General features: G+C 41.9%; 1 protein-coding gene across 2 annotated transcripts in view; it reads right to left on the minus strand.

The window, feature by feature from the left end:
• Nucleotides 1-24830, minus strand: part of ERBB4 (erb-b2 receptor tyrosine kinase 4) — a 552024-nt gene that overhangs the window by 79436 nt on the left and 447758 nt on the right. For both annotated transcript variants that reach the window (XM_062506761.1, XM_062506760.1), the window contains exons 17-20: nucleotides 22646-22778; nucleotides 19933-20055; nucleotides 18437-18535; nucleotides 1467-1652 (exon numbers count right to left, since the gene is read on the minus strand). In XM_062506761.1, the coding sequence (XP_062362745.1) occupies nucleotides 1467-1652; nucleotides 18437-18535; nucleotides 19933-20055; nucleotides 22646-22778 (541 nt within the window). The remainder of the gene's footprint in view (nucleotides 1-1466; nucleotides 1653-18436; nucleotides 18536-19932; nucleotides 20056-22645; nucleotides 22779-24830) is intronic.

Genomic DNA, 24830 nt, shown 5'->3' on the forward strand with positions numbered 1-24830 from the left:
TCCCCAGAGATCTGTCAGCTCTGTAAGCAGTGGATCAGGCTGGCTGCTCCAGCACAAGGTCCACAGCAAAGGCAGCACAGCCCCTGGTCCAAGGAGTCAAGGGCCCTTTGCACACACAGAGTGAAAACTATGGAGGGTTACCCCTGCACGGATGGCACCGTGTAAATGATTTGCATCAAAAAATAACAGCCACTATCAGTCAAAGAGTGGAGAACAGATGGGGAGGAGGCTGTGTTGAGAGAAAGAACTCAAACAGGAACGTGGATTTTCCCTCCCACCTTCCCTGGTGTGGTATCAGCCCTAAATAAACCTTTGCACATCTCCATGCAGGCAATCCCCACCTGTGGGTTCCAGCACTCCCTGGAAACCCTGACTGCTTTACCACCACAGCACAGGATATTAACACATCCACAAAATGCTGCAATGTCAGATTGTTCTTCTGCTCCTCTTGAAGAACAACACAGGGCTACCTGAATTTCTACATTTTTCTTACTTCTGTAAGAATATTTTTTTTTTGTGTTCAAGAGGCAAATGTTTACACAATATTAGGTCCAGCAAAACAATTGCTCAATCTCCAGGTTTCTCTTCAGTGCTAAGAGATTACCATTACAACTTGAATTAAGATTTTGGAATAGATGTTGTAGGAAATTCACTTAAGGCTGCAGATTTAATGTAAGATAGTATTTTGTGGGCACACATTTATAACAAGCATTTTCTCCAAAATAATCTAAAACTTTAAACAACTTCCAAATAACTCAATGTAAAAGGCAGTCTCCAAATTGTCACTTGTAGTAACACCATCATAAACAACCCTAGTAGTTCAAAAGCACCATTAAAATGGATGTTATGGCCTTCTACACTACAAGATCTTGTTGTTCTTTGCAAACAATTTTCTTAGTACTGAGTACTTGCTCTTAGTACAACGCTGGATACCTAAACATACCTAAAACCAGCTGTAAAACACTGTGCCAAGGATAGTTTGTGACCCAAACATAGCAGGATCACCACCTGAGGAGTGACATGAAGGACATGTTTATTCTCCTGGCAGACAATTGATGACATATCTGGCAATGCAGATCCAGAAGGGCTGAAAATCAGTATATGTATATTAACAGTGAACAACAGAAGAGGCAGAAAAATCACCCCAAGATTTCTGTCCAGCCCCAAATTTCACATGGGGGCTTCTTCCCTCACTCACCCTCACCCCAAAAAACAACCCCCACCACTCATTAACATTGAATTGAAAAGACAGCCAAGAAAAAACACTTTGGTTCAAATATTGAGAAGTCATCTATAATTCTGTAAAGCAGCCAAAACAGTGTGCATTTCAAGAACTACCCAACCTTCTTGGAAACAAAAACAGGACTGAAAAAAAACCCAACACGAACAAGAAGAAAAGTCCTGTTTTAAAGTTAGTTATGAAAATTATAAGAAATGATTAAAAAAACCCAACATGAACTACATACCTTAGCTATTTGGACACACCAGTTCAGCAGGAGCTGGGAGCCAATATTATCCTTATGTTCATGGACATAATCCAGGAGGCAGCCATGGGGCATGAGCTGAGTGACCAGCTGAATGGTGGGGCTCAAGCAGACACCCAGCAGTCTCACCAGGTGTGGGTGGTCCATGCTGGCCATGATGAGAGCTTCCTGGAACAATAAAAGAGACCCAAACATCACCCCAGTGGGCACAGAAGTGACTGAAGGGGATCAGTGTCCCCTGAGCACCATGAATTCCTGTCTACCCAGTGTTAGGCATTGCTAGGGAGCCTCCAGTCTGACGTAATGCCCACTTGATGGTCTCAGTCCCAAAAAACAAAGAGTCTGCACAAATCTAAAATTCCCACGTTCCCTGTCCTGTTACAGCCACAGAAACAAAGATGTTGGTGTGACACACTTTATTTAAAGTCTCCTTGGTATTGTTTTGATGCCTTTTTGGAGCTACCTAAAAACAGAGGCCAGGCAAAATTTAGGGAAAAAAAAGTGGTTATATTTACTGAAGGGCCTTCAGGTACATTTAGGGCAGACAAAGCCCACCCAGGGGCTACACCCAGAAAATGGACAACGAGTCACAGGTTTTCACACTTTTATGAGTTTGGTCCATTTGTATACTGGGGGTTAGCCTTCCAATTACAGCCTCAGGTAATGAAGTTATTTACCCCAAGTTTGCTTTCTAAATCTGAGCCTCTTAGCTCAGCATCTGATGCTTCCATGACCTCTCCCAACAGATCTTGGATGAGTTCATTTTGGTTTTTCTGCACTTTAGCTTTTCACACAGAAAATACTTTATTTTCCTTTTCCAGACCATGAGGAGTTTTCAGCTACCAAGCTGGTCCAGGACCAAGCACCAGAAGGTTTAATCTTTGCTGTGCTATTTGACCCTAAAGTTCCCAACCCTGACCAGCAGCACAGGAGCTCCTCATATAAACCCTAATACCTGTTCTAAGAGGTAATCCTGCCACCACAAGCAACTGGCATTCAAATGTAGCAAGGAGAAAGCTCTTCTCTCTCATTCACTGAGTCCTCCATTTCAAGACCACTTCATCATGGCAATGGAACAATGAAAAGTGAGATGAAATTGTGGCTTTGTAAGGCTATTTTGGCTGTCTTCTTTTTTTTTTTTCCTCAAAAAAAAACCAAAAACCCAATATGACATCTGACAACTTACAGAATAATAGCTGTAATAATGCCAAAGAAAGAAAGAAAGAAAGAAAAAAGAAAGAAAGAAAAAAGAAAGAAAGAAAGACAAAAGAAAGAAAGAAAGAAAAAAGAAAAAAGAAAGAGAAAAAAAGAAAGAAAAAGAAAGAAAAAAGAAAGACAAAAGAAAGAAAGAAAAAGAAAGAAAGAAAAAGAAAGAAAGAAAAAAGAAAAAAGAAAGAGAAAAAAAGAAAGAAAGAAAAAGAAAAAAGAAAGAAAGAAAAAAAGAAAAAAGAAAAAAAGAAAAAAGAAAGAAAGAAAGAGAAAAAGAGAAAAAGAGAAAAAGAGAAAGGATGAGACAAATTTGCCACCAGAGGAACATAGAAGTTGGGGGATTTTTCCCTTCCCTATATTAAGGCAAAAGAAAACAAAAAAGGTTTTTGGCAAGTAGGCTGAGTTTGTATTAAAGGAAATTGCTCATCATAGTACAAAGAATATTTGAAACCAAATTGCAGATATTTGCATAATAGTTCTTTTACTTTCTTTACCCCTCATTTTTTTTCAGTAAAACAAAAAGATGAACAAGACACTAATTGTAGGGTTTTTTCCCTCCCAATAAGAAAAGAGCAGATGGTCCTCACTGGGGGAAGTGACTCCTTCCCTTTTCTTCCTCAATGTATGTGAAGAAATAAATAAATTAATAAATAGGGGCTATTTGATGGGATAATTAATGGAGGAGCAGATCTGAGAAAGATTCCGATGCAACAAATTAGAAAAGGGATCTGAATGTAAATAGTCTTGCTCACATTCAAATTAATACAGTTCCCACTCACTTAACTCTTTTAAGTATGAGGACTCCATGAAACAATTTTAGCCTTTCTTCTGCAGTGACTTGAAAATGTCCCTAAAGGCCACCAGAATAATTACCTGTAGACAGGTGAATTATCCAGTTTCCAGAGCACAAAGTTACTCTGCCTCATTTTTTCAATTTTTCCATTCATTTTTCTCCTGCAGATGCATACAGGGATAGCACTTGCTGCCCACTCTGAGTAAAGGTAAGAGGCTCCCCATGAACTTGGAGCTGGAGTACTTTCCTTTATAATCCAGACTGATTAAAACAGAGACAAGTATTTTTTGCTGTTGGTTTTGTTTTGTTTTTTTTTCTTCCAAGAGCCCCCACAGAAAGATTTGAAGCTTTAGTTTTCCATTAGTCTCCAGCTACTTTCCGTTGCCAAGTCTATCTATGTCCAAAGAAAAACTTCTGTACAATAATAAAGCAAGCTGTGCTATTTTTCTTGTTCTGATGTTTCAGAAAAGCATATGTTTCTCCAATAGTTTTGGGCAAGAGTTTCAGGGAAAAAAAGTAAAAATGTTTGTTTATAAAATATTATGGACTTCTCCATAATGAATTAAGACACACACACAGAGCAAGGAAATCTTCATTATAGATCTAAGCCACTAATAGATACTAATTTAGCATGAATCCTGGCTTCCCATAGTTATCCTCATTAGGAAAACTATTGTTATTTTTATTGAACTTCCATCTACATAAGAACTAAAATCAGGGCTATGTGTATCCAGCACAGCACAAACACAAAGTAAAAGAGATTGCAATTGTTCTGCTAGAGCCTAATTAGACAAAACAGACAAACAACAACAGAAACATTATGACTTAGCAGCATTTTAAAAATCTGTTCAGCAAATAAAGAATGCAAGTCTCCAGTTTCCAACCTGTTTGGACATGAAAGACCCTAGAGCTGCAACCTTCGTGGCACTTTGACACTCAGCAGCCTGCTTCCTAATACAATTGTCTGAAACATTTTGAGCAGGTGAGGCACCTAAACTCACCAACTTGACTGGTGGCACTGGCATCTTTCAAAACCAGCCTCTGCAATTTGCTGGACCTTCTGGTAGCTGTGTGTCTGCAGCTCTTGTCTCTACACTCAGTTGGCACAATTAAAGGAATGAGTTTGAAATTCTAATTCAGTGGAGAAGAAACTGAGGTACCAAAAGGGTACAAACCTTCTCGATGTGGTTACATTATTGCTCCATTAAGCTCAACTCCTGTGATTTATACACACAAGACTGTATTAAGCAGTAACATTAAACAATGACATAAATGTTATTTTAATGGTTCACACTTATCTGTGTGGCTGCTCTGTGCACTAATAACAAAACAGCAGCCCAAAGAAGGTTCAGTTTGCAGTGAGCAATCACCTATTACTGGTTCCTGTCAGCAGAGCTATGTCAAAAGGGGTCTGAGGAGGTGCAACTGCAATTTGGAAATCTCACCTAAAATATCTTCCTGATCTATCCATACTCTGCAGTCGTGTTTGAAATATCTTTAATTTGGCTGCTATTTCTAAGAAGTAACTCAAAACCAGCTAAAGCACAATTTTCACTTCAGCCTTCCAGGATGGGTGAAAAGCCCCAGTTCTTAAGACTGCGAGAAGAAAGAGTGCTCTGATTACACCTCCAGCACACCTTACAGGATGTTACTTAACCTCCCCCTTGCTAACAATTACAGCTGCAAACAGAACATAAATATTAGTCAGCATGGTGTTTCCTGAAGAACAGCCTTTGACACTGGTTTTGTTTCTCTGACCATGGGTAGCTTGTAACCCAGTGGACTCAGCAAAGTGCATGTGCCACTAGCAGTAAGAAAATGCCACACTTTGCCGTGCTTAGGTCCACGTTGAAAATTTATTTCCACCCAGAGTGGCTCAGGGCACCACTCCTTTCATGAGCAATACACAGAGCACAGGGGGACACTCACCCACAGGCAGCCACTGTCCTCTCCCTGTGCTCCTCACACACACACACACCCTGTTCAGAGGAAGTATCACAGATCTGCTTCCCCAATTTGGCAAGCCCAGAGTAAATGTTACTGCTCCCCTTGACTCAGATGAGGACATTCACCTGATAAAGAGTTAAGCAAGCACAAGTCTGAAAAATCTATTCTCCTAATGTTCTGCTTCCAAATATTCTTGCCATAAAATGCCCTCAAACAAAGCAAAACAAAAGATGCCAGGAAAGAACAGCTCAGATTAATTGTCAAGTAAATAAATGTACTTAAAAGCTGACTTCATATTGCACTGTGCATTTTTTCTGAAAGCCCAGCTGAGCTAACAGCAGAGATACTACAGTGAACCCACTGCTTTTTACATTAATTTTACAATTCTTCTAGTGGCTGGGGCAAACACCTGTCTGGGTTGCATGTCTGCCCTGCTGCAGGGCAGATCCACAGTCCAGCACTTAATATATTTCAAAGCCTTTTGTTTGGCTGCTAGATCTTACAAATTGTTTAGGTGGTAGCTGACTCAGCCTGTGCAGGCTGCAGAACTACTTTAGCTAGAAGACAGCACAAATATACATTTTACACACATGCCCACACTGGTGGTATGACAGTGACACCCATCACTGTATTTCCTCTGTACTGCCTATGCAGGATGTTGCTTTCGTGGCTTTCCAGCACTGCTGTACTTCAAGCAATTTTTCAGAAGGCAGCTAAACCTGCAGGCAGCTTGGCAAGGCATGGTTGTGTCCCCCCAGCTTTGCCACAGGTGACTTCACCTGAGCCTTCCCTGATCAGCTCAGTCCTACCCCTCTCAGACATGCTATTGTGTATAGAGAAATCATGTCACATTAATCATTCCTCTCTTCTGTCCCTTCTCAACGTGGTTCTATTATTGCTCCATTAAACTCAGCTCCTGTGATTTATGCACCCAAGCCTGGCTTGTGCCAGTATTCCTGAGGAAAAAGGTGACTGCACCCTCCTGGGACACAGTGGCCACTCCTAGGCTGTGCACAACATTCTCTCAACTTCTCTCCAGGGAAGCAGGTCTCAGGACCAAGTGAACAGAGGTATTAAAAACAAAATTAATAATCTTTCTATAAATCCACATCCATGCTGCAAGCATAAATTAAGGTGAATGCCTGCAGAAGTACAGGTTCATCAGAGGCTGTTGCATGGACGTGCAGCAGTGCACATCCAGGTCAAGATCCTGCATTCACACTCACCCAGCCAACTGCTTTTTCCTATGGGGAAATGCTGAATTTGGTTGGCACAGCAGGAAATAACTTGAGGTCCAAAAGCCCTGTCACTAAGGGGTTTAACAAGCTGTTAGTCAGAGTTTTGCACTAACCACCATCCCCTCGAAACTCCCTCTGTGCCTGTTTTGCTTCAGGAAGCCTCATTAAGGAACCTCTCTATGTATCCAAACAGAGAAGGTCACACTATGAGTCTTGTTTGCATGGATTTCCTCAGAGCCAGGACAAACTCTTAGGGTTAAGGAGGCTACAGGTTTTGAAGGGGAGGTTTTGGACATCCTATCTTTTGGATCTAAGAGGTTTGAGCTTTTCTGAGTTCAGTTTTCAATGAGGACATTAAGCAGAGGTTCGTTGGATAGTCACTGCATGCTTAGAGTGGAGTACAAGTGTGCTGCACCATTAAATGGTGAGACTAAGTTAGCAGCTCAGAAAGATCTGGAAATCCATCTCTCAGGTGTGCCACTACTCTAGGATTAAAACTAGAGAATAAAAAACACAATAAAAATAAAATTACGCTTCAAGGGACCACACCCTGTGGTCTGATCATGCACAAATGTGATGGAAACAGCATCAGACAAGTGCCACTCACTTGACTTCTTTCCAGCCAGTGCCATCAGGAGATGTCCTGCAGGTCAGTGTCCTGCAGCCTGCTGAGGAGCCAGGCATGGCACAACTCTGGAACACTGTGCTCTCCACTGCTGATCATCAGAGCTGGTCTGTGGCTGCTCTCTCCCTGCTGAGAGCCTTTTCTGGAGGCGTGATGTGTCCTTAAATGTGCTGCATCTCTCAGAGCAGGCAAACCCTCTGAGACTGTCCTGCCTGTCACAGCACTTGCTCAGCACAGAGTGTGCCAGTCTGACTGACTCCTCACAGGCACCGCCTGCGTTGTTGACACTGAATTCAAAAGCCAGCCACTGCCCCATGTGATTCAAATGCATCAGAGAGATGCCCCACTTTCCTCCAAACACTCGAAACTAGCACGAATCAGAGATGTAAAAGCTCTCCCTCTTGAAGGTCAGATTTGCAGACTGCTGGGTCAAACCTTCCTGCCCACCTCAGAGAAACAGTAGGTCTTATTCATGCAGGAATACCACACCTCCATGCACTTACAGAAGCTGTAAATTTCTGTGTATTTTGGAGCAACATAAACTAAATTAGGGTAAAAAAAAAAAAAAAAGCAGCACTCTGATCCCTGTCCTGCAATCACTGAGGGCATGGGCCACCATGCTGACTTCAACAGGGCTCAGGTGCTGAGAATTAGTGCTGAAATGCTTGAAAGAGTAAGAGATAAATTTTGTGGAACCCCCACACCGCATGCTTGTTCCTTCTCCCTGCTTTGTGCCAATTAAGTCTCCCAATTCATCAGAGCCTGAGTTAGCAGAGGAGGAACTTCAGTTCTAAAGCAACAGGCACAACAAAACAAGGGTAGATTTTCCATCAAATATCTGATCTGGGACAGCCCCCAGCAGCATTTCTGTGAATCTTGCCCTGAAAAAACGATCACGATGATGAAAAAGCAGAATCAAGCCCATTTTCAGTTCACTTCTATGCATAATAGGCAAGGACCTCAGCAAGCAGAATTGATCCCATTCAAAGTTATCAGCACAAGTAACAGTGGGCTTCATTCTGGGGATTCCCCCTTGGATGTCAGGAGTAGGTGTTTAATAGTAAAAATACCATGTTATTGAGACAAATGTTTTACTTACAGCCTGTGACACACATCATTATTTCAGAGCAGTCTGTCCAAAGTGATTTGTTTCTTACTATTTTGATGCAACTAGCAAAAATATCTGAGGTTGTAACCGTGCAGTCTAACAAAGCCATCCTTTCAGTGGTGCCCAAACAGGAGAGTAAATAGACATTATCACTGACCAGCTTATATGTATTGTCAGCCTTGGCTGCACGTACCTTTCCAAAGGAGGGAGTTATTGCTTTGATTTAGGATGAGTGATGGTAAGGTCTCGAGAATGAAAAAAAAAAAAAAATAATCTATCAAGTTCTCAATCCTTTCTGAAAAGTTTTCAGGCACTGCTTTGATATTTTTCTAGTACCACTGAAAAGCTTGGCTTTATAATCACACACTCATATCAATTTAAAGGGATAGCATCAGATTAACACCTAATTTCATCAAGTGTATAATCAACATTAAGAATTGTTTTAATCAAAGATACATTTTGCCTGGTATTTAATTTCTCACAACGGAGAATTCAAATCAGACTCATCTCCCTCTTTCCCTCATCTGTATTCAGCTGCACAAGAACCTCACACCCAGGACCTGGGTACTGCAAAGGGATGGTATTTGAACATGGGAAGTTTCATTGGACTGTCTGGTTCACTGTTAGATCTTTATTCTCCTGACCAAGCTGGCATCACTGAGCCATGATGTCTTCAAAAAGCTGCCTCATGCTCCCCGTGTTTCCTCCTAAGTGTCTACAGCTCTGCCTCACACCTTTTCTTCCCTACTTTCTTTCACCATCCTGCCGACCTGCTCCTCTCCTGAAGAAAAGATTAAAGCCTCTTCAAAAAGATTCTTTAAAAAACCCATGGCCCTCAAAGGGCAGGGTGGGGACAGGAGAGGGGCTGCCCACGCCTCATGTAGGTGTGGGTGTGGTTGGGGTTGCTAACACCTGGTCAGTTTAAAAGTATTTATTTTCATTGGCAATAAATTCAGCTGAATTTCCCCCTAGACTTCCACAGGATTTAGGCACCCTACTGTCAGGGTAATAAAACCAGACATATGTAACATAATAATAATAATAATAATAATAATAATAATAATAATAATAATAATAATAATAATAATAATAATATCTTTTTTTTCATGTTGATAAAATGTTGGCATCTGCAATAAACCCCAGAACAAGTACAACATCAGATCTTTTGTGTATGGCCGTGCTCAGGTCCTGGCATCTGGCAGGGCAAGCCAAACAACTCCCAAACCAAACATGTTTCTAGAGTGGCTGCCTGCTACTAATACAAACACCTCAGTCAAATCCATAAATACAACTGTATTGGATCACCTGTGGATGATCTCAAAAAGGAAAAAATCTCTCGGAATGACAGAAGCCAAGCAGAATGTTGTAGACAAACAGCATTCAAACTTGCAGTACTGCAGGAGGGAATGCCTACTTTATAAGTGATCTAATTTGAAGATCCTACAAAGAGGGTGAAATAATAATTTATGCCATTCTTCCATCCTCTTGTGAATTACCACAATCTCAAGATCATTAATTATGTTCATAAGATGGCTTGTTATCACAGATCCTGCATTTCCAAAGGAACTATCCAGCTACTAGGACTCCACAAATCAAAACCCAAGCATTTTTTCCTAGCATTTCCGACAGCAAGCTTTGACAAGGCCAACCGAGGTGAATCTGATTTTCAACAGCTTTGCAGCTGCCTGGGGGGAAAAGTGAAAAAGGCTCTTTTCTAAGTGATACTTCCAGGGGAACTTCAGGCACAGGAAGAACTAATGGTGTTCCCCAGGGGTCTGTGCTGGGGCCAGTCCTGTTCAATATTGTTATTGATGACATAGATGAGGATACTGAGTCCACCATCAGTAAATTTGCAGACAGCACTAAGCTGGGAGCGTGTGTCAATCTGTTGGAAGGTAGGAGGGCTCTGCAGAGAGACCTGGAATGGTTGGATGGATGGGCAGAGTCCAGAGGGATGAAGTTTAATAAGTCCAAGTTCCGAGTCCTGCGTTTTGGCCTCCATAAGCCCTGCAGCGTTACAGGCTGGGGACAGAGTGGTGCACAGTGCCCAGGCAGGAAGGGACCTGGGGGTACTGGTCAGCCATGACTGGACAAGAGCCAGCACTGTGCCCTGGTGGCCAGGAAGGCCAATGGCCCCTGCCTGGATCAGGGATGGTGTGGCCAGCAGGAGCAGGGAGGTCATTCCTCCCCTGTGCTGTGCACTGGTGGGGGTCACACCCTGAGTGCTGTGTGCAGTCCTGTCCCCTCAGTTTAGGGAGGACATTGAGACACTTGGGCACATCCAGAGGAGGCAACGAGGCCGGTGAGGGGCTTGGAACACAAACCCTGTGAGGAGCAGCTGAGGGAGCTGGGGTTGTTCAGCCTGGAGAAAAGGAGACTCAGGGGTGACCTCATCACTCTCTCCAGCTCCCTGAAAGGTGCCTGTGCTCAGGTGGGGTTGGTCTCTTCTCCAGGCACCACTGACTGAATGACAGGACACAGTCTCAGGCTGTGCCAAAGGAAGTTTAGGCTGGACATCAGGAAAAAATTCACAGAAAGAGAGATTGGGCACTGGAATGGGCTGCCCAGGGAGGTGCTGCAGTCACTGTCCCTGGAGGTGTTTAAAAAAAGACTGGACATGGCACTCAGTGCCATGGTGTAGTTGATAAGACGGGGTTAATTCATAGGTTGGACTTGATGATCTCAAAGGTCTTTTCCAGCCCAGCTCATTCTGTGACTCTGTGAGCTGTCAGGAAACCTGGAAGCTCCAGGCACTACCACTATGTCCAAGTTAGTGCTAGAGACATATCCAGAGCAGCTGTGTGCATGTGCCATGAAAAGCTTGACTTTCAGACCTGAAGCCAGGTCTATTTGCAGCCTGATTACAAAGCAGTAACCCCATCCACACTGTGGAGGCTTTTGTCTGCCAGTGCCTATTTTGCATCTTACTGCCAATATCAGCAGTCAAGAGGCTGATATTTAATAAAAAGCAGGAAAAAGTATCCACCATCAGCTTTTCTAACAAACACAATTACTATTTGACATTGCTTTTACAAAGCAGAAGTATGGTTACATATAATTAATCCATCCATTCCTTGTTGCATGCCTTCACATTTCTGTGTCTTTAAAAGACCTAACACCACCATGGTGTGATCACCTTACTGGGATCAAAGATGCTGCACCTCTGAGGGGCAGCTCAAAATAACATCACTTGTCAGTTCCTAGGTCATTTAAAGTGGATTTCTGTGCCAGTGAAATGCCAAAGCCCCAGAAAGCTGCAGTGTGTCACTGAGAGGAATATCCCTGCACATTAGCCCAGGGAAGATAAGAAGCTGGAGGAGAGCATTCTGATCCAGGCCCAGATCTAACCCATGGTAAAGGATGGAAACAGAGCACAATGCCAAGAACGAGCCCCCCATGGTATTGAGTGCAACAGAAAACTCATTGTGGAAATACAAATCCCATGAGCTCCTGATTAAGTCCCTTAAGTAAGCTGTTGTGTACCACTTGTGATGCTCATAGCACCACCTCTCTGCTTCTTTTTATTTTTTTTTTATATTCCCATCATTTGCCTGTTCAATTTCTAAGCACTTTTTCAAAAGACCTCTCTCCTACTGTGTCCTGATAAAACAGTGGCAACTCTGGGATCCTGACCTTCAGAACAATTACATATACAGTGAAGCAAATAACTCACTTCATATTTCAGTAACCAAGCTCAAAAGTATACCCCAAGGAGACAAGTATCAACCCTGTTATTGGGGTATCCTAGACATTGAAATAGAGAGAGTAATACAACATCTCAGTTTAAAGTGTTTCCTTTACACATACACACTTAACAGCCAAAAGTAATGACTGATTTGATTAGACTCTTCAATACTTTCACTTAATCCACAGCTGTATTTCCCTGTGAATAAATGAACACTCCCACCTGATCTTCTTCCCATGCACAGATTTACCCAACGCTGTGCAGGGTTTCCACATCATAAAGCACTGCAAACATGAAATAAGGAGTTGTGCAAATGCCATAACAAAAAGCATCTCAATGTACTTCCTGACTCATTTAGGAGTAGCTGGTAATGTCACTGCCTCACTAAAGCATGGGATTCTTCCTTAAACCTGTGGCAGAATTCTTGGAAGGCTTACTCTAGAGGTGAGGTCCTGGCCCTGCTGAATTCACTGGCCAATTCACAACTCCCAGGGACTTCAATAGGGCTCAGACTTTCCCTATCACCAGCAGTAGGAAATCTCACTTTTTCTTTTTTTCCCCCTCACTGCATTCTCCAGTTAAGATTGTTACGCCAGCAGAATTGTTTCTAAGCAGCCTGGCTTGTCTGTCTGTGCTTGTATCTCATCTTTTCTGTGTATGTACTTTCACCACACAGCCACATGCTCCTGCACATGGAAAATTAACCCCCCCTGCACATACACACACATCTTACCCTGACACACTATGGAAGGGAAAATTACTGAAGAAAACATTTAAAGAAAAAATTATCCCTTAAGATGGAAATAACAGAAATGTAGCCTTGAAACAGTTAATCTTCAGATGGCTAAAGCAGCTAACCTTCATCAGAGATCAGATTTCCAGCTTCTGCAGAGGCTGAGCACTCTGGGGGCCTGTGCATGGTATGCAGCATTCTCAAGGACAGCTGGATTTCTGGCATTTCTGGACAAGTTGGAAATTGTAATTGCAATCACAGTGAGCTTCTGTGCCTGGGACTGATAGGCAGACACTTCCCCCTGCTAAGTGTCTCTGCTCACACTCACGGTGTGCATGAGTGGGAAGGAGGGGGAGGCTGCACAAAAGGAAGCCTACAATCAGGAATTCTGTCACCCCTTGCCCCCCACCTCCTGCAAGTTGACAGGATGGAGTGAAAACCTGTTGGAGCTGCAGCTGGAGCACAGAGCCAGGCAGTGCTTGCAGAACCCTTGTGCCAGCTGAAAAGGAGGATGTGTACAGAAATGACAGCAAAAGAGGACAAGGACAAACGTCTCACTGCTGCCATAAAGGATCTCATTTGATCCTAAACCTGCCCTTTCAACTGAGATTCAGGATTAACTCTGTTGTATTTTTCAAGCAGCCAAGCAGTCATGATGTGGAGTGTCTGGACTCAATACTGACATGGTCTATTGAAGACCTGGGTCAAACACTGGGCTGGGCAGGAGCACGATGTGCAAAAGGAATTAAAAATATTTAAAAAATATTTCTCCAGTCACCCAATAGTCACATAAAGCAGGATCTTACAAGGAGACAGAGTGCAAATGCAGGTCTGTCAGCTGAGGAATTGTGTATCACAGAGTGTGTCTGTAGCCTCAAGGGCTCTGTGAATGCAGAGCAAAGAACCAAAAAGCTTCAGCCTAGAACCTTCCTATGCCTAAAGCCAATATTGGGAACCAATAAAGGTGTCTCCTCTCACCTTCTTCCCCTGACTAGTTAGCTGTATCTTCAGTGTACCTCCCATCTAGACAAAAAAAACCATCTAGGCCTATCCATATCTCTGTGGGGGTTTTAGCTGAACAGGAGGAAGAATTCTCTATCAGCTACGTGATTTTTTTTTTTTTGTCTTCAATCCTCTGAAGATAAGTTTGATATTGATATCCTCAAGCTGAGGGCTTGTCTTTACTGCAAGACAGGCGTACAATTTAGAGAAAGCTGTTTCTGCAGCACATCTGAGTGATTTATTCACTTAGTTCATTAGGCCAGGCATAAATAAAAGATGTGGGTGTCAGTCCCCTACATGCAGCTTTAATTTGCTTGCTACATGTCTGGTGGAGGTCACTGTCACTTACCACCTCTGCACTTGGCTTGACAAATGTCCTCCCACACTCCAAGTGCTGCCACTGCAGACAGCAGCAACTGCAGTGAGCACAGACCAAGCCAGGAAGCCCCTAGATCTTAATTATAAAACCATAAAAGAAACCAACTGCCTCTGAAGCTCTCTTACTGGGAAACAAATGAGAATGGGAAATTTATTTCCAACCATAAATCCCAAAGCCTTCAGCTTAATTTTTCCCAAGTTAACTTTCTCACCTAGCTAAGCAGCAGTGCTTTCTATTATTAGCTGCTGGCCCAATATCAGCTGACCACCATCAGTCAAACTGCCTTCATCTCAATGAGCTCAGGGACTCCCAAGGAACTCTGTGTATGCTGACTTGTGCTTGCAGCCTCTAATTATATTCTAACAGATAATGAAGCATTTAAACTCAGAGAGGATAGATTAAACTTGTAAGTGGATCAAAATCCTGGCCACAAGTACAGCTCATAGGATTACTTCCTGGGAACATCAAGCTTAGAGGAGAGGCCCTCATCAGCTGTCAGTTCCCCATGACAAGCTTTTTAAGTACATGTTTTCAGCCTCAGAGGCTGTTTGCTATGCTCTCCAACCACAGCATGTCTTTACAATTTATTACATTGTCAATTGAGTATCTGGTTTGATGTTAAACCATCTGACCAGGCCAATGGCTACTTGACTTGTCAGACAATCATAACAGTCAAACAAATTGAGGCTGAGGAGGTGAAATTGTTTTCCCAAGTGAAACTGTGTTATCAAGTAACCTCTTAGCTGCGCATTTGCCTTTTTTCCTCACTACAAGATTCTCTTCCCTCCACAAAGCTCAGGAGCATCATATATTCTGTCACCAGAATTAGGGTGAGGAGCAGGATGGAGCTCCCCCCTGATGTCCCTGTGATAACTCCCTCCCAGACATATTTGCAGGCAGAGCAGCAGCACTCTGAATTCAACCTCCAGCCCCCTTTTGTGGACAAGGGAGTGTGACCTGCCAGAGCAGGAACTATGCCCTGCCACTTAAGCCACACAACCATGCTGAGGGGGGAAATCCTTTATTTCTTATTTCCTTATTGAGTCTGGGATAACCCGTAATTATTCCAGACACAGTATACACCCAGAAGTATGTGGGGAAATAGGGTAAACCTACATTTTACAGAACAGTAACAGCAACCTGTGCGTGGTGAAAATAAACCCATAGAAAGCCTCCTGTGAAGTGTGCTTCTGCCCTGGTACAGGTTACTTTGCAGATTCCAGCTTGTATTGCTGTAGCAGGCACAGACCTACTGCAGTGATGAGATCTAGGGATGAGCAAAAGGAAAGGGCTGGCCGGGAATTGGGTGGAGACAGTCTGGAAAATAGGCTTTGCTGTGTCTCCCTCAAGAAAAATCTTAAATAAGGGGTGTGCTTTGGGATGATGGCCAAGTCATCATCTCCTGATGGGAGGTGCTTGGCCAGAGCAGGCAGGGGTGACATCAGGCATTCTATCATTACAGTCATCACTGCTCCATTGGCAGGGCTTCAGGCTGATGAAATGACAGCCCAGGAGCCAAACAGTTTTTCTTTATTCCTTCAGCATAACGTTTAGCAGAATTCCAGGAGGCTGAGGAGCACTTTTAGACTCACATTCTGCCAGCATTAGATAGAAGTTTTCACCAGATCTAGTGCCACTAACATCTACCCCAGCCCTTTCTGTGGACACTGAAATGTCCAAGTACTCCCTCTGCACACAAACTGCTGCTCAGCAAAGACTTTCCATTTTCCAGAGCCTCTCTAAAAGGAATGCTAACTTATACTTCCAAGTCCAAGGACTTTCCCAATCCAGGAAGAAGTAATTGCTGACAAAAGCATACCACATACTTGACAAGGACAAAAAATGAAAGTCAAGGGTGTGACTCATATAATTACACCTTCCCACTAACCTCCTCTTCCCATTCACTACCAACACTGTCAGACCTTTATTTAAGAAAGAATTAACCCCACCATGCTCACAGTGGCATTTAGCCATCTATATACCTTTAAAAATCTGCCACAAGTGCTTTTAACCAACAACCATTTTTCATAACACTCTTTTTACAGAAGTACAACTGATGCATTTTGCTTTCAGATGTACATTTGAATTTTTCCTCATAAAATAAGACCAGTAAACATTACCCAGTTTTACCAGGATAGCTATTCTGACTGAAGTCTTGAAGTGAGAATAAGCAAAAAGAATTTTTTTACTCTAACTTACATTTCAGTGAAAGATATTTGAGTTATCTCCTCATAATTTAAATTTTGGCTTAAATTTCTTTAACGTTTAAAACTATGTCTTTTTTGGGACAGGGAGGAGTAGTTGCATTAAAACCATAAATAATGCTTAGGTTATTCTCTTTGGAAATGTACTGTTTCAGGAACTAAACAACTGGTTTAAGAGGTAAGGATGGCAAGAACCTCTGTATAATTGGATGAGCAATTATTTCCCAAGAATGAAATTTAATCATCTTCATCAATGTGGTACGGAAAAAGATTACAAATCACTGCACATATATCAAAAGCAGCACTGATAGAAAACATATTATTTCTCCTTATTGCCACTTGTATCAACTAATGATGAAGTCTAATTCTTTTTTATTATGATTAAAAACAACCTAAGGGTTATTTTTAACCTCAATAACTAAAAACAACTTTAATTTCGCTCTCATCCTGCTACTATTGGGTCAGAGACTCCAGAGAAACTATTAATTTAAAGAGAAACCTTTCCCCCTGTAACTGTACAGTCAAAAATCTCCAGAGTTCCCTCAAGCCTCTTCATTTCTGAGCCATTTATCAGCTGTTCTGATGCAAACACTGGGGAGAAGTATGGTCCAGTGAACTCACCTGACCTAAGCTGAGCTGTGAAAACTCAGACAAGCAACTTTGCCTTTTACCAAGGACCTTATATTTTCTTTGCTTCAAGGTTAATCAGTATCAGAGGAGGAGATGTTACTCCTATTTCTCTATCAGATCAGGGGTCAGATCCTGACCTGGTACAAATTGCTCAGTTCCAGTGACTTTCATGCAGTGACAACAACTCCCTCACCTTTAGGCTGGAATCTGTATCACTGACTGACCCCTGACATCCAGTTCACTGGATCCCACCTCTCCTCTCTGGGTACCTCTGTTATTAGCAAGACTCTTTGTCCATTAAGCAAAAAATATCTAATACTTGTTATCCCTTTAGTGCAATTAATTCCTTTTATACAGTGCCAAAACTGCCTTTTTAATTCACTGTTTGTGCAAAATGATCACTGAATGCAATAGAACCACTGAGTGATCAAATCATCAAGGATGGAAATGACCTAACCAACATAAATGTGCAGTGCTCTGTAAAAAGCACAGGAAATCCTTTCCCCTACACCTCCTTCCTTCAACTGCCTGAGAACTCACACATGAAACAGCTGTCTGGAACACATAAATGCACAACTGCACCTTTCTGTTCACTTCTAGGTGGAAGAATAGACTATATAATGGGAGCACATTCTTGTGGCTTACAGTATCATTAATGCTAACAAATTAGGCCTATACACTACACAGATTGGCAAGATTAAAAGTCATATGCAGTTTTCAAGTTCACGAGAGGGACTTATAAAAAGAGTGCAAATTTCTATGACTTTTCAAAAAATCATCACTGAATAAGGTCTAGAGATCCATGGTGTCAGTAAGCCTTGGTCTTGACACAGAGCTGAAAACTGAGTGCTAAGCCTCTGTGATCACAGAACATCCGTGGAAATTACCATCTTGACCTCTTATCCATGGTATTTCAGACTAGTAAAGAAAATGGGCTTTTAAATCCAGCATATTTTAATTTTCCCCCTCTCTCTGCTATGCTTTGCTGCTGCTGCCAGCTCCCAGACTCTTGGAACACCAAATTGGGGGAGAACTGAGCTGAATTTCTGTTCCTGTGTGTTCCACACCAATACAGACCTGCATGCATACAAGTTGCTCCCCTGCAACTCCTCCTCTCTCTTTCATGGCTTTTCTGCCATAGAAAGATACAATATCTGGCCCATGAGAAGAGGAGTTTTAGTCTTATGCTGACAGAAAAACAATTTATTAGAAAATTCCAAGCATCTTGGGGCACATATAGTGGAAAACCCAGCCCTGCCAGGTTCTGTGTACAAGCCTCCTTCTCCTATTTAAATATAAGGAAAGAAAACTGGAAGGAATTTGTCTTTATAACCTCTGTGGACTACAGAAAGACAGCACCCCTGCCAAAATCCAAAGACACTGCTTATGTCTTACTTACATCCATGAACTCCACATTGGCTTTTGGACCAGTAGTCTCATTAAGGATCTTAATGGCCACAGGAATCTTGACTGTTTCTCCCTCAGGGACCCAGATCCCCTAGGAAAAAAAAAAAAGAGACAGAAAACTAATAAGACAACAATAAGAAAAACCTGATTCACAGTTACAGGGTTTTTTGACACATTCTGTCATGTTATGAAGATCAGTTATGAGATGCATAACTGAGAATACATAACATTACAAAATTTAAAAAAAAAATCCATAAAACTACTTCTTACATCAAAAGTAAGCTGTGAACATTTTATATTGGCGAACATATCTTGATTTTCTTGTCCACAGCAGGGTTTCTAAAGAGCAATAACAGCTTGGCCATGATGCACATTTTCTAGTGACTCAGATAAAATTATGACACTGATTTGGATATAATTAAACAAAAATCTGGATTTTCTGTCTGGATTCTGATGCTCGAATTTGAAGCTATCTGTAAACTCTTAAAACTCATTATCACCAGATCATAATATCATGCAAGAACAAAACACCCTGAGAGTAATATACTTAGAGTGAAACATTTAGGGGCTCTTTGTCTAATTACTTAAAACCTGAGAATCAAAAACTTAGGTAGCTAAAAAGGAAAATTAAAATTGAAATTCACAAACTGTGTGTCTTGGGCTGCTTTTCCATCATTCTTGACTATTGCTGTGTTCTTGTCAACCTCATGGCATCCATCTATAGCTTTATTATCACCTAAGTATATTCAAACTCTTTATTCATAAATCCACTCCCATGACCTTGCAGCTATAATGACCTGGTCTGTGCTTCCTTCATTTCCTCCCCTCTTTGGGGACAGATGCAGGTGCTCTGACCTATCACCTTGATTTGGCAGGTTTGGGTTGCTCCCAAAGGCTTGGGGAATTGGTTTGACTTACCCACTAAGCCCTACTTCATGCCTCTGAGATCTGGACATGAGCAACAGATCTGAAAAAGTAAATACTTCTTTAACGAAGTACTTTCTCCATTGTGGGTTCCACTCTCACATCCCAGTTGTTAAAGGGCACCCTGACATAACTCATCTTTTTTATTCAAACGGAAGAAACAAGTTTATGGTTTAGGTAACGGCATTGTTTTACTGTTGCAAGACCCATGTGACACTTGTGAAATGAAAGGCAGTGTTTATCCATCTTTCCAAAAGTGTTCTGCTCTTATGTAAGAACAGCAGGGCAAACCTTGGAGCTGCACTTTGCCAGCAGAACAGTTCAGCCTGTGTAGCCCTCTTGCACATAAAACGACTGGGGCTGACATGCCTTTGCTCACCAGAAAATCCCATTTGCATGTCACCATTTATCCTGAGGATGTGCTCCTTGCACACAATTCCAGCAGCCTTTCTCCCCCAGGGCTCAGGAGCCCACCCACAAGCCAGGTTGCTTTGCTGCAATGCAGAACCTGGCTGCTCCAGAGCTCCAAGTGGGGACTCAGGGCTATGTGGGGAAGACTCTCACCTTGTACACTGTTCCAAAGGCTCCCGAGCCCAGGACCTTGACTCTCTTCAGCTCTGTCTCCTTCAGGATGCGGAGCTGCGCTTGGTTGGGCGCCGTGCCGCTCGGGGTCAGGGGCTCCACGAGCTGAGAAGGGAAATCCAACAGCCTCAGACACTGCCAAACATCAACACCCACCACAACCTCATACTGAGAGCAGCCAACCCAAGGAAATGCTGGAACAAGGCAGCTGTGGAGATCTTTTGACCACTGCCCTGCCAATTCTTGGAGGGGCTTTTCATCTTCAAAAGCAAACGAGCAACGAACCACAAAACCAAGAGACCTGAGAAAGCAAGTCCTCACTCAAATGCAATAATTCCCACCAGAAACTGCATGATGGAATTATGAACTGGAAATTGAACTGGTGTCAGAGTAACACATCCAAGGACTTGTGATAATGGAGGCAGTATAAATATTTTCTACATGACAGAAATATAGCATTTATTATCAGTGTACCACATCCTATTTTTGCCAATTTTAGGGTCTTTTAAGTTGGCTATATTTCTTTTTAATGGTCTGGACAAAACGGCTCATCACATTCTTATTCTGTTTTGAGGAAGGGATGGTTTTTCATAACTTCTGTTTTACCACACAGGAGGACAGCTTTAGGGAGAAAACACCTTAGAGCAGACAACTAATTTATAACAGCCACTAATTTACTGCAATTAAACAATTTGCTCAAGATGTCCCAAGAAACTTTGTAAATGAGCCACAGTGGCATTTTCAGTTAAAAATGCTCTTAGATCTCATACCATGTCTGCCAGAGAAAAACAATAATTCTTTAAAAAATAAATTAAGAGTACACGTAGAGGACAATACTCAGTACAACACATGAAAAACATTCTGTTCCTTTACAGGATGAGGAAAATAATTCAGGGCTCCTCCTACTCAAATTGGTTTGAAACTACTGCAGCATTTCAGAGCTGCCTGTTTACAAGGCTAAATGCACCATGCTCTGCAGTTTTAGAACTAATTCTATGGCTCTTCAGGTACCATGAACTACTTAATTAGTTGACTAATTAGTTTTGTTCAGGTAAAAATAGCAGTATCTGGCAATTAATGGGTAAGAAAACATAACAAAACCAAACAGCAACCACTTGAGTGATTTCTCTTTTCTCCTTTCCACTTTATATGTTCAGTATTTATACTGAATATAAATATATTTTTCATATATTTATGTACGAAAGAAAGGTTTACTGTAAAAGAAAATTAGGCACGCTGGCAGCACACTTCTGTATTTGCAGTTTGTGAAGGATGAAAAGAGGTTCTGTGCCAACACAGAAATGGCAGGGAGAGGTGGGGATGTGTTGTGGGGGTCTAAAGCCAGGCTTGTAGAGTTTTATGGAGAATGATCTACAAAAAGAGTAAGTCCTCTTACAGCCTCCAGCTAGAAAGAGACTTCAACTAAAGCTAATTGCTTGTGTGTTTATTTCAGGATGCTCCTGATTTAATCTTCAATTTCTCAGCCAAGACAGCAGCTTCCCTACACGTTGAGTAGGAGGCCCTGGTCCCTCAGGACTATTGCCAGCCACAGCTTTTATCTGACCAAATAAAAAATGAAGTCTGGAGTTCAAAGCCAATGCAAGGAGAACAACCTACTTAAAATAATTTATGCTTAAGTATGGGCTGATACAATGGCACGATTTATTCATCTGAAGGCACTGAGTATTGTTAAGCTTTCTATACAGCTGAACAGTGTTTAACAAGCAACACAAATTCTAGCCAAACATGAAGATACTTGTGCAAACAGACTGGGGATGCATAAATCATTTACTCCCAGCTCTACAGTGGAGATGAGTGGGAGCAGAACCCTTGGAACAGAAGAGAAAACAGCACTGTTAATAATGCCTTATCAAAGAGTCACTAGCTAACAGCATTTCCAAGCTTTATTATCTTACAAAGGGCCACCCTAATTTAAAAATACCATCATTTGCAAAGTGTCTCAAGTACAGGACTGAGGAGATGGTGGCAATCACTATTGCAGTAGCTGATAGATATACATTTAATGCTATATTTAAATATACTTCCTAGATTGCCCCCTTCACTAATGACACTTCAAAGAGCAGGATGCAGCTGTCAAAGCACTCTGCTACAGCTCTGCTACATGTTTTTGCCAGCAGAACTGTGAACTTCAATTGGTTACGCTCTGTGAAGTATCTTGGCTTGATAAAATACATTATTATTACTGATCATTACTACAGGCTTTGACAAAAATCTGGACTACAAAGGCATCGTAGGCACTTGGAACGACACTAAGTTACATCTGCCTTTTAGCATGAAGTTTGTACCAGAGTTTGCTGAGGAACTTACTTTAGCCTTAAAAGTCAACCTAAATATGGCCAGAATGAAACCCTGTAATATATAAGCATATAACATTTAAGATCTATGTACTGATCAACTGGGACAGAGTTCAGTGGAGAGCAGGATGGGAGTTGAGAAATGAATCTAGTATTCACGTGGAACTTTTCCTGGTCTTCAGAAGCCATGAAGCTGTACTTGAGCACAAAACCAGCATCTTGAAACAACTTAGTTCTCGTCACCAGCTCAGTCTGCACAAATAAGCAACAGGATTTCTACAGGCCTCTCTGGAAACTGAAGACCCGAGCATGTCCAATGTAAAAGCAGAACAGCCCTGCAGATCTCCCCAAAGAGCCTGTGAGAAGCAGCCTGGGCTCACCTCAGTCTCCAGGAACCTTCTCAGTGCTCTCTTCTTCTTGATGCTCTTGCGCCGAACGTACACAGCGAAGGTCAGGCCCATGATGACGATGATGAAGAGGCCACCAATAACTCCCGCAGCAATCAGGGGGGTTCTAGCAAGCACAATCACAGACTTTACTTTCACAGCTAGGGTGAGAGACCAAAGAATGTTTGGATCCATAAAACACAGCCACGTGGAAAGCTCATTAACTACCTCGTGACAGGAATTCCAGCCCAAATGGGAAGTCGGGGCAAACACACGGACACATGGTAGGAATTTGTTGGTTTTTAATCATTATAGCAATTCTGGTTTTGTTTACAAACTCCCATGCATATGTGAGGAGTCGTGTGGACAAGGAAACACAACATGCACTTTGATGGCAAATCTGCAATGGCAAAATGAGGGCACAGGTATCTGCAGCTTCCTGCAAGAGATCTGCCTATGCAGACTTTGGCTCTACCCACATCAACTCATGGGCTCCTGCATTCAGGGCAAAACAAGCCAACAAAAATTCCCAGACTACCAACACAGTGTGCCTTCATGAGCATGGAGGAAGTGACAGGGAATTTCACAGGCAAGATTTGGAGATCACCTACACAGGCAATGGAGACATCAGGCTCCCTCCAGAGAAAAACTCAAAGCAGCACCTTAAATTAGGCATTGTCACAGCATATCAACAACTTACCAGCATGAACATACTCAGAGCATTTAACATCCTTCCAACAGTGGATGGACAGGTGCTGAAACGATGGGTGAAGAGACAGGTAAAAACACAGCATGACAACTGCAGAGTATGATGGTGCTGAAACCATTGCCTGGTAAGCCCAGGAAATACATTAATTGTTGTCAAGACTGTGGAAATGTCACTGCTGTGCTCTAAAAGCCTCCCTCACTTACATCTGAATAATGATGAAAGGTACATTACAGCCTATTAATAAAAATGTACCACACAGCTACGGAAAATTTTAAAGAGTCTTCCTCAGAAATACTAAATTGTTTTATACAACCCTTTATTCTTCTTTTTACAACCTTTCCTGAAGTAGTGCCATTCCCCCTGGTATGAGGCATGAAGGTGTGCACACTTTCTCTGGAAAGCCTCATCCTCCCACATCCAGCATTTAAAGCACCACTGCCACATTGTCCCAGGGCAAACACAAAAAGTCCTACTGCAGTACACAGAGTTTATGATGGAACCTCTAAACTTGCAAATAAAGGAAGGGGAATGTGCTCTGGCTGGGAAAAGGGTTATGGTCTTTTGGGCACCTCCTCCTCCAGGGAGTCCAGCCTTAAAACACGTTGCCCTTTCTAACCCCAGTGGTTACTCTGTGATTTTGAGAGCAGAGCTTGAAGAATCTGACATATCCACCCCAAACAATGCTCCTCTTTGTTCACATGTCTTTCTACATTGCTGATGCAAGAACGTCTTTAACAGTCTTTAATAATTTTATGAAAAATGCTGGCCACCAAAAGCCTTCTATGGAGCTTGTACTGCCTAATGCTCCTGAGCAGAGGAATTTTAAAAATTCATTTTTATGCTGTATGAACAGTCATATAATTTTTAACAAACACCACCAAACCACAGACTGACTAAACAGGCAGGAGAACTCTCAGCTTTAAACTGCATATTAATAACTAACATAACAGTTGTCAAAGTAAGTAATTGAAGTTTTATAGTACTGTGTACTCTAAAAGTAGTCCAAATAATATTTACATGATGAACTACAATAAAGAAATAGTTCTAAAGGGGACATAATAAGTAATGAAGAAAATAAAATGAAGTTTGTAGCCCTTCTATTGTTATAGAGTACAAGGGGGGTTCAAAATGGATCTTTATGATTCATCATGTGAACTCTCACTGACTTTGAAAGAATGTCCTCATTTTTAGTAGGTAATTGAAAAAAAGGAAATAATTTTTAGTGACTTTACCAAACAAGCATTTTAACTGCTAATGTGAAATATGCTATATTATACCTGAATTTTCAGGAGGTACCACCTAAACATATCATCAAGTAAGCTTAAAAAGGAAGTGTGAAAGGGATAGTACCATACTCAATAAAAGAACATATTTAAATGCTAAACAAATCATAGGAATACAGAAAAAGCTGCATTTTCCACTCAACCAGTGATCAGCTGCCTTGACTCCCAAATCCACTACCCTTGCATC

This window comes from Cinclus cinclus, chromosome 21 (assembly GCF_963662255.1).
Source record: "Cinclus cinclus chromosome 21, bCinCin1.1, whole genome shotgun sequence".
NCBI classification, from domain to species: Eukaryota; Metazoa; Chordata; class Aves; order Passeriformes; family Cinclidae; genus Cinclus; species Cinclus cinclus.